This window comes from Esox lucius, chromosome 9 (genome assembly GCF_011004845.1).
Source record: "Esox lucius isolate fEsoLuc1 chromosome 9, fEsoLuc1.pri, whole genome shotgun sequence".
Taxonomy (NCBI): domain Eukaryota; kingdom Metazoa; phylum Chordata; class Actinopteri; order Esociformes; family Esocidae; genus Esox; species Esox lucius.
The window spans coordinates 15480102-15496479 of record NC_047577.1 but is presented as its reverse complement, the minus strand read 5'-3'; the positions used below and the strand labels follow the sequence as shown (position 1 = coordinate 15496479).

General features: G+C 39.2%; 1 protein-coding gene across 1 annotated transcript; it reads left to right on the top strand.

Moving 5' to 3' along the window:
- Window positions 1–392: 392 nt before the first annotated feature.
- Window positions 393–16043, top strand: LOC105012267. Its single transcript, XM_020049929.3, has 9 exons — window positions 393–496; window positions 6176–6249; window positions 6468–6791; window positions 7889–7915; window positions 8332–8358; window positions 9129–9185; window positions 9791–9817; window positions 11079–11195; window positions 15625–16043. Exons 1-9 carry the CDS (start codon window positions 441–443, stop codon window positions 15663–15665), a joined length of 750 nt encoding a protein of 249 aa, XP_019905488.2. The 5' UTR covers window positions 393–440; the 3' UTR covers window positions 15666–16043.
- Window positions 16044–16378: the final 335 nt, after the last annotated feature.

The window sequence follows — 16378 nt, the reverse complement described above, 5'->3', positions numbered from 1 at the left end:
TTAGGAAAAAAAATCACCTTGTATTCTAACTGGCCAGTGGGGTGAAGCAGTGGTGGGTTTCTGCCATACCCACCATCCACGACCGGTACTAGAATCCCTTATTTAACTATACTGTGCTCTCCACTGCTAACTGCTGGTGTTTACTCTAACATTACCTAATATAAAGTAATCTTACAAATTCAGCTTGCAAATATTTTAAAATAATTTACAATTCCTCTCGCAACAGTCTGAAAAACTCAGAAGTGAAAACTTATAGCAGCACCCATTTATACAAATCTGTGAAGTCTTCGCGTTTCGGTGTGATTGTAGCTTGCCCATTACATTGAGATTAATACTAATACTAATACTAATCTCAATGTAATGGGCAAGCTACAATCACACCGTTCTAGTAGGTAGCCAAGTTCCCTAAAAGAAAATCGAAAGTGTATGCCAGTCTGTCCATGTTGCAATCAGATTTACGCAGACCCAGACGAGAACAGCCTGAAACGATTGTGCGGTAAGACAAGAACGTTTTGTCTGTAACTAATGTATTATATGTTATCTTAATATTACAAGCGCATTGTTGCCAATTATTGCATTACAGGTAATGTAACTGCCTGTTATTACACAACGGGCACCACTCCTGATATTAAAGTCATTTCAATGTTAAATCAGTTTTTCTGCATGATTTGTATACTTCTTGAGTCTTGTTGCAGTACTGTATCATTGGAACTGTTTTGCTGATTGTTCAAGTAGCCTGTTGCCTAGTTTCACATGTTTTTAGCCATGGTCATTGGGGACTTGGGACGGTCATTTTACCCATATTTTCTCTACGTACACTCATGTCACCTTTCATATTGAGTAGTTATTTTGATGTTAACTTATTTTGTGTAGGTCAATGAAGAAGCACAATTGCATTTCTTTTAATCCAACGCGACAATAATGTGGTGAATAACTACGTGTGCATTTCATTGTAGAGGTCAATCATGTTTAATGGGTAACTTCAACAACGCTCTCTTCTGGCAAACATGCACAATTATTTTTAATTGACGCAAATTAGCATTTTTGTATATATTTGTCGGACAGGCTAATATTGACCAAACGATTAAGTACTGAATTAATTGACTGAACTATTGTTATATAACCTTCCCATAAATAAAAATGTCCCTGTGCTATTGGTAGTATACTGTGAAGATTGTCCAATTACTGTTTGGATTTTGTACACATTTTTGTGTGGAGTCCGCGGATGATTTTTCGGTTTACAGTCAATAAGATCTGGCAACCTTGCTATTAACTTGTTGGAATTCCTTTGTGAAATGTCTATGGGTACATGAGTGTTCAACTATTTGTAATACAAATATAACTCAATGATTACTTTGCTTTCCAACAATTCCTTATTTAACATAGTATATATTTATTGGTTAATTAGCTCTCTAGCTATGTGTGTTAATATCGAGTTTGACTGACCCATATTTTTTGTTTGCCTTGTCTACTTTGTTGATGGACAGCAATCTCAGAATCATGCCACAAATTCTTGATTGGATTTATTGAAAAAAACATTTACCTCTTTGTTCCTTAGCCACTGTACTGTAGCTTTGGCTGTTGCACTTGCAATGAAAGCTTTCTGCCTAGTTCAAACTTTCTTGCATCAGGCAGCAGGTTTTTTTAAGGACTTTTCTGTAAATTGCTTTATTAACTTCCCTAATATCCAGACCCCTGCCCCAGTCCTTGACCATCATGCTTCACAGTACGTATGTTGTTCTTTGGCTGATGTAGCATGTTTGATTTGTGCCAAATGTAACAGTTTGCATGTAGGCCCAGAAGTTCCGTTTTACATTTGTCAGAACAGAAAACATTTTCCTACATGGCTACAGAGTTCCCGTTGATTATTGGCATATTTTAAACCGGGTTCAAGGATGGTTTTCTTGACTAATTGATTCCACCAGATTTCTGGTGTGTTGGCGATATTCTTTGTACATGCACACTGACCAGTCTTGGCCATAAAAACCTGTATCTCTGTCAAAGTTGCGATTGGCCTCTTGGTAATATTTCTCCTAGTTTCATCCAGTTTGAATGGAACAGTCTGACGTAGGCATGTTGTTTTTTGCTCCATACACTTTCTGCTTGTTGATAATCATCTTGACGTTGCTCCAAGGATGTTTACATGTAACGGAGGCCAGTGAGTACAGAGCTGTGCAATGAGACCCACCCGGGTTTGAGTCTGAGTAGGATCTGTTACATACATAAGGCCTTTAAATATTATATACCCATCCTCCAATCTGTCTTTCCATGCTGTTGTCGCTTAGATCTTTTGAAAGTTGCTTATTCCACATAGTTAAAGATTTTCTCCGCAGTTGCCTACCAAACCTACGAAAACTGCAGAATGTGTCCTAAAACCATGTGGATCTGTACACCTGAACCCAGGTGGAGGCAATGAACTTGGTGTCTGACCCCCTTACACACATTAGCGGTGAATTGCTTGCCTTTCCGCTGTCGAACAACGGGAGACGGCTGAAATCGTCCCATCTCTGTGGATTTGACCAATCAGTTACTTTAAACATGCAACCCCAAATATTGCAGCCTATCATTACGCGGGCACCATTTATACCGCAATCCACAACTAATAGAAAAGTAGCTTATTGCGTTCAAGAACTAGTTCATGTTTTACATTTGGCCAATATCTTTCCGGCTCCCGATATTGAGGATCCGGTCTTTTGTCCCCTTTAAACTTGACAATAACTTTTAGCATACCTTAGGGCAGTGTTTCTTAACCCTGCTCCTGGACACCCGGTTTTAACGATGCAAGTAGCCTTAAGATGGACTTTGTTACGTCGGATTTACGCTTGTTTCCCAAAGCACCACGTACATTACTCTTTATAAAGTGCATCATAAGTTCTACGTTACGGCTGTTTGGAAGGGAATTAGGCCATGTTTGGTGTTTGGAATGGAATAAGGCCATGAATACGTTATAAAAAAGCCTGCTGCATGTCGATAGAGCTGATGCATTTAATATCACTGGCGATGTATGCTACTACTACTTAGGCAATAGGAAAATGTAAGACTCGAAAAAGTAGTGAAATGTAGGGTAGACGAAACATTATCTCCAACCAATGGAATGGACATCAGCCAAATCAATCATATCTCCTGAAATCGACCACAACATCAGTTCCTCCCTGGCGTAGCTAGTGCGGTTGCACCAGGGCCCGCGGTGGGTTGAGGGCCCATGTTATTGTTTGTGTTTTCACATTTATCATGTGTTTCAGTGGGAAGATCGCAATCCGACATCACCTGTGCTGTTAATGTGTGGCAGGATCGCCACAACGTTGTAAAACTCATGTCTGGGGGGGTTGCTACTTACAGACAGTGAGGGGAACAAGTATTTGATACACTGCCGATTTTGCAGGTTTTCCTACTTACAAAGCATGTAGAGGTCTGTATTTTTTATCATAGGTACACATCAACTGTGAGAGACGGACTCAAAATTCCAGAAAATCACAAAGTATGATTTTTTTATTTGCATTTTATTGCATGACATACGTATTTGATCACCTACCAACCAGTAAGAATTCCGGCTCTCACAGACCTGTTCATTTTTCTTTAAGAAGCCCTCCTGTTCTCCACTCATTACCTGTAATAACTGCACCTGTTTGAACTTGTTACCTATATAAAAGACACCTGTCCACACACTCAATCAAACAGACTCCAACAACTCCACAATGGCCAAGACCAGAGAGCTGTGTAAGGACATCAGTGATAAAATTGTAGACATGCACAAGGCTGGGATGGGCTACAGGACAATAGGCAAGCAGCTTGGTGAGAAGGCAACAACTGTTGGCGTAATTATTAGAAAAGTTCAAGATGACGGTCAATCTCCCTCGGTCTGGGGCTCCATGCAAAATCTCACCTCGTGGGGCATCAATGATCATGAGGAAGGTGAGGGATCAGCCCAGAACTAAACTGCAGGACCTGGTCAATGACCTGAAGAGAGCTGGGACCACAGTGTCAAAGAAAACCATTAGTAACACACTACGCCGTCATGGAATAAAATCCTGCAGCGCACGCAAGGTCCCCCTGCTCAAGCCAGCGCATGTCCAGGCCCGTCTGAAGTTTTTCAATGACCATCTGGATGATCCAGAGGAGGAATGGGAGAAGGCCATGTGGTCTGATGAGACAAAAATAGAGCTTTTTGGTCTAAACTCCACTTGCCGTTTTTGGAGGAAAAAGGTTTGGGTACAAACCCAAGAATACCATCCCAACCGTGAAGCATGGAGGTGAAAACCTCATTCTTTGGGGATGCTTTTCTGCAAAGGGACAGAATGAGGGGAGGATGGATGGGGCCATGTATCGTGAGATCTTGGCCAACAACCTTCCCTCAGTAAGAGCATTGAAGATGGGTCGTTGCTGGGTCTTCCAGCATGACAACGACCCGAAACAGGGCAACTAAGGAGTGGCTTCGTAAGAAGCATCTCAAGGTCCTGGAGTGGCCTAGCCAGTCTCCAGACCTGAACCCAATAGAAAATCTTTGGAGAGAGCTGAAAGTCTGTATTGCCCAACGACAGCCCCGAAATCTGAAGGATCTGGAGAAGGTCTGTATGGAAGTGTTAGAAATCTGCGGTTTTGTAAATTGGTCAAATAATGTAGAACCTGTATCAAATTGAGGGAGAAGTTCGCTCACGTTTATTGGAAAATTGCAGCACATATGTCATTCGGTGAACGTTCTCACTGTAATGTTGGTGGCCAGCTAGCCTATACATTAAGGGCGTTTCTACATAGCAAAGATCAAGTTTTCAAGACAGTAACCCCCATGCCAAATGGTCATTGTCAACATTCCTGTGGTCATTAGAGCACCACCTACAGAGAGGTAATCGAAACAGATGTTTCTGTTGTTCTCATTATCTAGGCACATTCACTTCCAATGAAACATACATTCATATTGTAATTGTTAATGCTCAGATTCCACAGAGGAGTGTGCCAAAATCCCTGCTGCTGTGTGCAAACCTGGTCAAGAACTACAGGAAACGTATGATCTCTGTAATTGCAAACAAATGTTTCTGTACCAAATATTAAGTTCTGCTTTTCTGATGTATCAAATACTTATGTCATGCAATAAAATGCAAATTAATTACAAAAAAATCATACAATGTGATTTTCTGGATTTTTGTTTTAGATTCCGTCACTCACAGTTGAAGTGTACCTATGATAAAAATTACTGACCTCTACATTCTTTGTAAGTGGGAAAAGCTGCAAAATCAGCAGTGTATCAAATACTTGTTCTCCCCACTGTAGCAATCAACACATGACTGGTTAAATTGGAATAGAAAGCATAGTAGGAAAAATCCATTCTAATTGTTTGAAATAAAAATGGAAAACAAGCATTCAGATCTGAAGAAATGAATGTTATTCTGGACGAGGTAGAGGCACCAGCACTTATCCATCAAAGATAATTTTGGCCTAAATACATTTGTCTAAATTAAAACCGTTTTAATAATTTTTCAATTGCCTTAAAATTAAGTGATTGCCATCACTCCACGCATGTTGAGGGAGGCGCTATTTCCCAAGACCATTAAAGTGCCTGTTAAGATGGACTAACATGGGGTCCGGAGCACTCGTTAATTATCGAGCGATGTTACGTGCCACTTAAATAACGAGGCACTTCCGTGCGCCTTACGATCATCTTAGTGCTTTGGGAAACCGGGCCCTGATCATTTGAATCAGGTGAGACTGAACAGGGAGAGATCTAAAACATGCAGGGCAGGGGGGCGCCCAGGAGCAGGGTTGAGAATCACTAACTTAGGGAATCTTTACAAAAAAGTGTTTATTTTGCTGAGGAAAACCTATAACCTTACCATAAATAACTTTCTTATTCCAACAGGTTAGAGATAACAAAATATCATCGTTCATTTAAATGCTTCAAAATGTGCCCCATGTCGAGCATAGTTAAATCTCTATAGTATGCGTTTTAATTTGTCAACCCAAACTCACCAGATCCCATTAAGGAAAGACGTGACCAGGAACAGGGTTTGGAATTTTACCCAGCCAGTTGGGAGATTTGGAATACATCAATACCTTCTCTAACTCAAAACATTGTCTCATACAATTGAAATTATTTTTCTGTTTCCATTTTTCTTTCTTCTTAGACTTACTGCACACTGTTGTGAGATGTGTTTTCATTGTATATTTCTCTCTTTATTCTCAGGAATCCAAAGATGAGTTTAGTTATCACTCTGTTGTTTTTGGCGATCCCTTGTGCCTGTAACGGCAAATCTGAGAGTATGTTTTCCATAATTATATATTTTTTATATTAATTGTTTTCAGCTTATTGTTAACCTGCTGTGTTGTTGAAATAACTATATATTTTTATTAGGAATAATTTGAAGTATAATTACATTTGTAACATTATGAAAACACTGACTACTTTTATGATATTATATAATGGACTAGTAAATATATTTTTAAATGTCACCTCTTCTCTCTGATTTTTCTCACAGAATTTGTAGAATTGGACTGTAAACAGGAAGTCTCTGGGGTTAATGGCCAGCAGTCATTGCTGGAATGTATAGTGAAATGTAGGGAAGATGACTTGACCATCATAGGAGTGAACTGGAAGAAGATGGGAACGGATTTGTTGAACTTCCATAATGGCACAATGGATGTGTCCCCTGGATTCCAGTTTGCTGTACCTGGTTGGAACAAGTCATCTAATGTGTCCCTGTTGTTGACCAACACCAAGATGGAAGACATGGGGGAGTATGAATGCAAGGTGCTAACTGACAGGGGGCAAAATGAAAACACAGTCAGCCTCAGTGTCATCGGTAAGTCCTCTAACTCTCTTAAAAGCCAAGGTTCTTGGAGGGAACCCCTATAGGTTCTTACAAGAGGGTTAAAGGGTTCTAAGTATGCATTGAAAAACCTTTTGGGATAGATTTTTGAGCAGCTATGTTGTTTATCTGGTTCTTTGAGTAACAAGTATAAATGGTTCTTTACTATACCATTTTACATTTTTCATTAAAGAACTTACAGGTTTCCCCTACAGTTTCAAAATAAAGGATACTCCAGTAACATTTTTCATTAAAGAACTTACAGGTTTCCCCTACAGTTTCAAAATAAAGGATACTCCAGTAACGTTTTTCTTATTAGGTATAGTCTCCACAAATTGTCCACAAATTGAGAATTTAAGAAAATATATTAACCTTATGATTTTCAGCCACTCTTGGGAAGCAATATACGTTTTGGTTATTGCCATCAATGTGATATGTTGCCATAGACTTGGAAACTGGAAGCGCCCATATTTTGCCATCTTGGTTCCATGGGTCACGTGACCCATTCATTTTCTCATAGAAAAACAACTAAAGGTAAAACACGAATTTCTCAACACAGAGTATGTAATGATGTTCTTGCGGTGTAATGTTGGGTAAGGAACCAGGCGCAGGCATTTCAAGCAACACTCACTGATACACGAACAGACAATAACAGCAACAACAATGATCCACCATGTGGGGAGCAGAGGGGAAACATTTAAACACATACAAATTATGTCAATTGGGACCTGGTGTGAAAGGAGCATGCCCAGATTTTGTCAGGAGTGCATACAGGCACGTGGGGGTCATACGCACTACTGAGTGACATTACGAGTTGCTGTGATGAAATTCATGCAAGTTGAAACAGTGTGTGATTTCAATTGTTTACTTAGATTTTCCGTGTGAGTTTGAATCCAGCCCTCAATCGGTTGGTGATTTTGGTTTCCATTGACCGTTGTTACGTCATTTTGTTCTCAACAAACTGTACAATGTAGAGTACGATTTTGATCGCTAATATATTTCTTTCATCAAGACCAAATGTGTGATTTGTGTTCCCTTAATGTTTTTGAGCAGCATATATATCCCACACAATGTTTCTTTCTCTATTCCAGAAAACGTGTCACCTGAGGAATCGAAAGGTATGTGCAAAAGGACTCCTCTGTCCTCTAGCGTCAACAAGGCATTTTCGCCCACAGGACTGCCGCGTACTGGATGTTTTTCCCCTTTTCACACTATTCTTTGTAAACCCTAGAAATGGTTGTGCGTGAAAATTCCAGTAACTGAGCAGATTGTGAAATACTCAGACCGGCCCGTCTGGCACCAACAACCATGCCATGCTCAAAATTGCTTAAATAACCTTTCTTTCCCATTCTGACATTCAGTTTGGAGTTCAGGAGGTTGTCTTGACCAGGACCACACCCCTAAATGCATTGAAGCAACTGCCATGTGATTGGTTGATTAGATAATTGCATTAATGAGAAATTGAACATGTGTTCCTAATAATCCTTTAGGTGAGTGTATATCCCACACAATGTTTCTTCTTTCTCTATTCCAGAAAACGTGTCACCTGAGGAATCGAGAGGTATGTGCAAAAGGATTCAATAAACAACATTTGCAAAGTTTTCTATATTACTCCAGGAGGAAACGGCATCTTTCCACATTTTATTGTTACAGCATGAACATCTAAATGGATTTCTGCCACTGATCAACACAAAGTTCATATTGTCAAAGTGATTTATTTGCACATATAAAAGAAAAATTGCATTTAATATTCCCCAGAGCACTGTGAAATCTTATTTTAAAATAAAGACAATATGCCACAACTCTGCATCTGTCTAGAACAGACCATCCTCAAAAACTGAGTATGCAGACTTGAAGGGAACTGGTCAGGTAAGCTACTAAGAGGCCTGTGGGAACTCAAAAGAAGTTAGTTTTCCACGGTTGAATTGGGTGACATTGTTCTGCAACAGCAGCCCTTGTGCTTGACAAAAGTATCCTTTATGGGAGGGTGGCAAAAAGAAAACAATGATCATAAAATCTTGGCTAGACAAAAGACTGAAATTTAGCTTTTGAGAACAAAATGAAGTGGCTTAAAAACAAAATGGTCAATGTTCTGGAGTTCTGCAAACATTGACATGAAACATATCTACATATAAACAGTGACCAAAGAAACATTGCCAGTTCTTTTTAGAAGCAATACCAAAATCCCCGTAGTCCTATCTGAAAGGGATATTAATATGTAGCGTAAATACCATTCAAGTCAATCAACTAAAATACTGTAGCCCAAGAACCAGTTCAGTCATAGTAAGTAAAAAAATATAATAATACTCTACCATCTGAATATCTCAACAGAAATCGAGACTCATCAGACCAGGCAACATTCTTCCAGTCTTCAACTGTCCAATTTTGGTGAGCTCGTGCAAATTGTAGCCTCTTTTTCCTATTTGTAGTGGAGATGAGTGGTACCCGGTGGGGTCTTCTGCTGTTGTAGCCCATCTGCCTCAAGGTTGTGCGTGTTGTGGCTTCACAAATGCTTTGCTGCATACCTCTGTTCTAACGAGTGGTTATTTCAGTCAAAGTTGCTCTTCTATCAGCTTGAATCAGTCAGCCCATTCTCCTCTGACCTCTAGCATCAACAAGGCATTTTCACCCACAGGACTGCCGCGTACTGGATGTTTTTCCCTTTTCACACCATTCTTTGTAAACCCTAGAAATGGTTGTGCGTGAAAATCCCAGTAACTGAGCAGATTGTGAAATACTCAGACCGGCCCGTCTGGCACCAACAACCATGCCATGCTCAAAACTGCTTAAATCACCTTTCTTTCCCATTCTGACATTCAGTTTGGAGTTCAGGAGATTGTCTTGACCAGGACCACATCCCTAAATGCATTGAAGCAACTGCCATGTGATTGGTTGATTAGATAATTGCGTTAATGAGAAATTGAACATGTGTTCCTAATAATCATTTAGGTGAGTGTATATCCCACACAATGTTTCTTCTTTCTCTATTCCAGAAAACGTGTCACCTGAGGAATCGAGAGGTATGTGCAAAAGGATTCAATAAACAACATTTGCAAAGTTTTCTATATTACTCCAGGAGGAAACGGCATCTTTCCACATTTTATTGTTACAGCATGAAAATCTAAATGGATTTCTGCCACTGATCAACACAAAGTTCATATTGTCAAAGTGATTTATTTGCACATATAAAAGAAAAATTTAATATTCCCCAGAGCACTGTGAAATCTTATTTTAAAATAAAGACAATATTCCACAACTCTGCATCTGTCTGGAACAGACCATCCTCAAAAACTGAGTATGCAGACTTGAAGGGCACTGGTCAGGTAAGCTACTAAGAGGCCTGTGGGAACTCAAAAGAAGTTAGTCTTCCACGGTTGAGCTGGGAGACACTTTTCTGCAACAACAGCCCTTGTGCTTGACAAAAGTGTCCTTTAAAGGAGGGTGGCAAAAAGAAAACAATGATCATAAAATCTTGGCTAGACAAAAGACTGAAATTTAGCTTTTGAGAACAAAATGAAGTGGCTTAAAAACAAAATGGTCAGTGTTCTGGAGTGGCCCAGTCAAAGCCCTGAACTCAATCCCTTTTTAGATGTGGTAAGAGTTCACTAAAGAGAGAATTTGCCTATGGTTCCCATCCAACCTGACTAAGATTGAGCAAAAATTGTCCAGATGTGCAAAGCTTGTAGATTGCTGCCTGTAATTGCTGCCACAGAGGCCTGTACCAAAATTCTGTGTTGCTGTGATGATGTTGATGATGATGATTATGCAGTAGCAAATCCCCAAAAAGCTGCAACAATAAAAAGTTGGAAATGTCAAAGGGGGTGAATACTTTTGAGGGCCACTGTATATGGCTGTATACAATGTTGAGGAAGTCCCCCTTTGTGAAAGCAAGTCATCTCAGTCTGCCCTATTATCTTATATTTTCACTCTTACCAAATGTGAAACTCAGGCCTCAGTCCAATCTATTTTTGTTTGCACTGTTTCTTTATGACATCTTAATTATAGTATGTGCAGTTATTCCCCTTCCATTCTGTCACTATTCATCGCATGGCAACCGATTTTAATCGGTTTATGATCTGGGGTCAACCAGTTGTTCTTGATCTGGTGGGCTGATAGGTAGGCCATATGACGCATGTAGTAATGGGAAACTGGTAATGAATTGTTAGACTGAATCTATTTTACCTGGATTTTACTCTATATATTATTATTAAATCTAATTGACACATGAATTATTGATTTATTGTTATTTTTCTCTGTGTGTTCTCCACATATGATTGACAGATATACCAAAAGCTCCTCCGGACCCCTCAAGTCGGCTTCCTGTGGGTGTGATCGTTGTAATACTAGCCCTGATCCTTTTTTTTACTCTGTATTTTAGTAGGAGCCGCTTCCGACAACGTAAGTACATGATTTGCTATTCTCATAGTGACTATTGCCCAGTGTTATCTGGCCTAACTAGCTGCTAGATTAGCCAATGTGTTATCTGGACTAGCTATTAGCTACATTAGGGCTTGTTAACATTACGCTACAATTTCCAAGACTCTAGATTATATTGTTAAACTTGCAGATTTCGATGGCTTGAGACTCCTCCTTCTGAGGTAGTAGCAAATTTTTGGAACGAGACCCCCCCCACCCCCCAAAGACAATTCTGTCTAAACTGTATCAAGTTTCTATGCAGTGTGCACGCATATCGTTCTATTGTTTTGTGATTGATGGCCACAATCCTGTGTGGTAAGTCTTGAACATTCCGGTGTGAATTCAAAAGCTATGGAATTGATTATGCAAACCAAGATACGTCTAATGTAGCATCTAAAAAATATTCTCTTTCTTGTAATGTACACAAGCCCGTTGTCAGTGTGTTAACATGGCATATCTGATCAAATGTTTGTTTTACACTGGCCTTGCCTCCATGCTTTGTTTCTCACAGAAGAATATGAGCAAACGCTTCTAGACATTTTGACAAATTTACAGGGACAATCCATGTACACTGCGTGTACAATTATTAGGCACATCGTATTTCTCAAGATACATTTTATTATTGAACAATCACAATGCTTTATGTCAGTCCAAAATATAATTGAACCTAAACCCAGACTGTTTAACAAAGGAAAAGTGAGTTTTGATCTTTCTAAGGGGAATATATGTGTGCACAATTATTAGGCAACAATTGGTGTGATGAATTATTAGGCAACAAAATTACAAAAACTATTTCTTCCAACTCACTTTTGTTCTCAATTTTTTACAGTGGATATAAAAAGTCTACAGACCCTTGTTAAAATAAAAAAAATTTGGTAAAAGAATGAGATAAAGATAAATCATGTCAGAACCTTTTCCACTTTTAATGTGACCTATAATGTGAACAATTCAATTGAAAAACAAACTGAAATCTTCAAAGGGGGAAAAAATTTAAATAAAAACCTTAAAATAACCTGGTTGCACAAGTGTGCACACCCTTTTATTACTGGGGATGTGGCTGTGTTCAGAATTAACCAATCACATTCAAATTCATGTTAAATTGAAGTCATTACACACCTGCCATCATTTAAAGTGACTGTGATTAATCACAAATAAAGTTCAGCTGTTGTAATAGGATTTCGCTGACATTTTCTTAGTTGCATCTCAGAGCAAAAACCATGGTCCGCATAGAGCTTCCAAAGCATCAGAGGGATCTCATTGTTGAAAGATATCAGTCAGGAGAAGGGTACAAAATAATTTCCAAAACATTAGATATGCCATGGAACACAGTGAAGGCAATCATCATCAAGTGGAGAAATTATGGCACAACAGAGACATTACCAAGAACTGGAGGTCCCTCCAAAATTGATGAAAAGACGAGAAGAAAACTGGTCAGGGAGGCTTCCAAGAGGCCTACAGCAATTTTAAAGGAACTGCAGGAATTTCTGGCAAGTACTGGCTGTGTGCTACATGTGACAACAATCTCCCGTATTCTTCATATGATTGGGCTATGGGGTAGAGTGGCTTCTCTTAAAAAGAAAAACATCCAAGCCCAGCTGAAGTCCCCCAAAAGCACGTGGGAAAATGTGTTATGGTCTGATGAAACCAAGGTTGAAGTTTTTGGCCATAATTCCAAAAGGTATGTTTGGCACAAAAACAACACTGCCCCCAAAGAACAACCAAAGAACACCATACCCACAGTGAAGCATCATGCTTTGGGGCTGTTTTTCTTCAGCTGGAACCGCGGCCTTAGTCAGGGTGGAGGGAATTATGAACGTTTCCAAATTCCAGGCAAATCCAAAGTCCGTTAGAAAGCTGAAGATGAAGAGGAAGTTCACCTTTCAGCGCGACAACGACCCAAATCACACATCCAAATCCACAAAAGCATGGCTTCACCAGAAGAAGATTAACGTTTTGGAATGGCCCAGCCAGAGCCCAGACCTGAATCCAATTGAACCTCTGTGGGGTGATCTGAAGAGGGCTGTGCACAGGAGATATCCTAGCAATCTGACAGATTTGGAGCGCTTTTGCAAAGAAGAGTGGGCAAATATTGCCACGTCAAGATGTCCCATGCTAATAGACTCCTAACCAAAAAGGCTGAGTGCTGTAATAAAATCAAAAGGTACTTCAACAAAGTTTTAGTTTAAGGGTGTGCACACTTATGCAACCAGGTTATTGTGAGGTTTTTTTATGCAATTTTTTTCCCCTCAAAGATTTCGGTTTGTTTTTCAATTGAATTGTTCACGTTATAGGTCACATTAAAGGTGGAAAAAGTTCTTACATGATTTTTCTTTGTCTCATTCTTTTACATCACAAGAACATGGCATTTTAACGGGTGTGTAGACTTTTTATATCGACTGTAAGTGTAACACATAAGTAACACAAAATGACAGTTAATAAAAATCTGTGTCTTTTCAAAGATATTGTGACCAATATAGCCACCGTTCTTTGCAATAACTGCCATGAGCCTTCCATCCATGAAGTCTGTCAGTTTCTTGATCTATTCACTTTCACCTTTTTCTGAAGCAGCAACTACAGCCTCCCCGAATGCTGTTCAAACAGGTGTATTGTCTTCCCTGACTGTAAATCTCACGTTTGAGAAGGGCCCACAAATTTTCAATTGAATTTAAGTCAGGTGAGGAAGGGGGTCAGGTCATTATTCAGGCACCTTTGAGGCCCTTGCTTGCTAGCTAAGCAGTGGAGTACCTGGATGCATGAAATGGAGCATTGTCCTGCACAAAGATCATGGCCTTCTTGAATGCTGAGGCCATCTTCCTCTACCACTGTTTGAAGAAAGTATCTTCCAGAAACTGGAAGTATGTATAGGAGTTTCAGTCCATCTTCCACCTCATCCTTAATGATAGCAGCCCATACCAATACCCCTCCTCCACCTTGTTGGCGCCTGACTCTATGTGGTGCTATGTGCATTAGTGATCCAGCCACGGGCCCATCCATCTGGTCCATAAAGAGTCTCATTTCATCTGTCCATAAACCTTTGAAAAATCTGTCTTCAGGTATTTCTTTGCCCAATCGATATGCTTCAACGTGTGAATCTTATTCAGTGGTGGTCTTCTTTCAACCTTCTTGACCTTGGCCATGTCTCTGAGCACTTGACACCTTGTACTTCTGGACACTCCAGGTAGTTTGCAGTTCTGGAATATGGTGGCGCTGGAGAATAATGGGTTCCTGGTAGCTTCACGTTTAATTATTCTCAAGTCTTTTGCAATTAATTTGCGTCTTTTCATCTCCATGCATTTTTTGTGGCCCAGTTGACTATTTGCAACAAAACATTTGATTGTGTGATGGCCACGCATTAATAGTTTCGCTATTTCAAGAGATTTGCATCCATCTGAAAGGCATTTTACAATTTATGACTTTTCAGTCTCAGTTAAATCTCTTTTCTGGCCCATTTTATCTGAGGTCATGAAGCTGCCTAATACTTATGCATTGATGTAAGGTGTAATTTACTTTCACCACATCCTCCCTCATTACACAAATACTTATCACCTGAAAATGATTCAATCCAATGAGCATTCAGGTCTATATGGTTTGGAGTTGTAAAATGTGCATAAAAATAATGATATGATCAGAATACTCACTTGCCTAATAATTGTGCATGCAGTATATTTATATATAACCTAATATGTCTTTCTACAAACAACGCAGCATCGCAGGATTTACCTATGTAACAATTTTGGAAAACATGTTTTCATTGACTATGAACATATGAGGACTAATAGCACTGGGGATATGTTGATAGCCAATGTAACTGCACCGATTTATATTAATTCTGAACGTAATCGCATTGTACAAAGTAGTGTCATATTAACATAGTTCCTGAGAGGAACGGTTGTCTGCATAATGATTCGAGTGTATTTGAGAATATTATGCAACAGTCTTTTCAATTTTGAACTGGAAAGGTTCAACCAATGATGTCATTGCTTGATTGAACCCATTTTCTGCAATCATGTATTGTTGAAGTGGTTTTGGCCTTAATGATTTCCTTATTACTCCATCCCAGTAGTAGCGGTATAGATATGGTTGTCCTAGTTCAGTAGAACCATTGGACTCAAGTTTTCTTTTTGGGCACGACATTGCAGCACAGCCATGTTAATTTATATCAACACATTTTCGGTTCCTTGTGAAGTTCCGGTGTCATGTCTGATATGCCTTACATATGGATATCTGTCTTATCCTATTACACACTTCAGGAGTTTTCTATGTAGGTTAGTTTGACGTGTTTTCAGCACATTGCATCACAACACACTTTAGAATAGCGATTATAAGTAATTGTTTAACAAACACATACGATAATCGCGACTCCACCTCTATTGTTGTCATAAAGCAGTTGACTCATGCTTTTCTGTTTAAGGACCCTGTGTCTACGCCAGAAGTCCCACGTCAGCAACTTGAAAGGGAAGATGTCTGATGTGGTAGCTACACCTTATACATCTGCACGATATATTAACGTTTCTATATTGGGTTGCCATGCTACTAGTGAACACTTTTTTTTTTTAAAACATTGTTATACTGTAATATACGTTGTTATAACTGGTACTAACCGACCATGTAAACACTACTAGACCATGTATGAATGCATACCCTGTACTGTAGGCGAATGTTCATGTATCGAACATATCATTCAGTATGATAAGAGCTTTACTAAAAACATGTACAGTTAGCATCTAAATGATAAATGATTAACTTCCCCATTGAAAAACCAAAGCTTTATAGCAGAGTATTGTTTTGGCCTGTAATGTTTTTGAGTAAAAAAAAAAAAAAGGGGGGGGTTACTAAAAAATGCATTTAAAATAAATTTAAGATATCTGTTCCTGAGTATGTCCACAAATATAATGAGACATTATGTGACTGGGTCTAAATGGAATCAAGCCATGAAATAATAGATGTTTTGATATTTGCAGTGTTCAATCATTTATTGAGGAACACTGTGTGTTCCCAAATGGCACTATAGCCCTTTTGTAGTGCACTTCATTTGATAAGAGCAGTAGTCCACAGTAGTGCACTTCATTTGATAAGAGCAGTAGTCCACAGTTGTGCACTTCATTTGATAAGAGCAGTAGTCCACAGTAGGTGCTTTTCACTAGACCAAAGGGTGATATCTGAAA

Coding starts and splice junctions, on each gene's coding strand:
- LOC105012267 (XM_020049929.3), top strand. CDS start 441: ATGTTGCAATCAGATTTACGCAGACCCAGACGAGAACAGCCTGAAACG. Junction 7,916..8,331: donor GTCACCTGAGGAATCGAAAG/GTATGTGCAAAA, acceptor TCTCTATTCCAG/AAAACGTGTCACCTGAGGAA. Junction 9,818..11,078: donor GTCACCTGAGGAATCGAGAG/GTATGTGCAAAA, acceptor TATGATTGACAG/ATATACCAAAAGCTCCTCCG.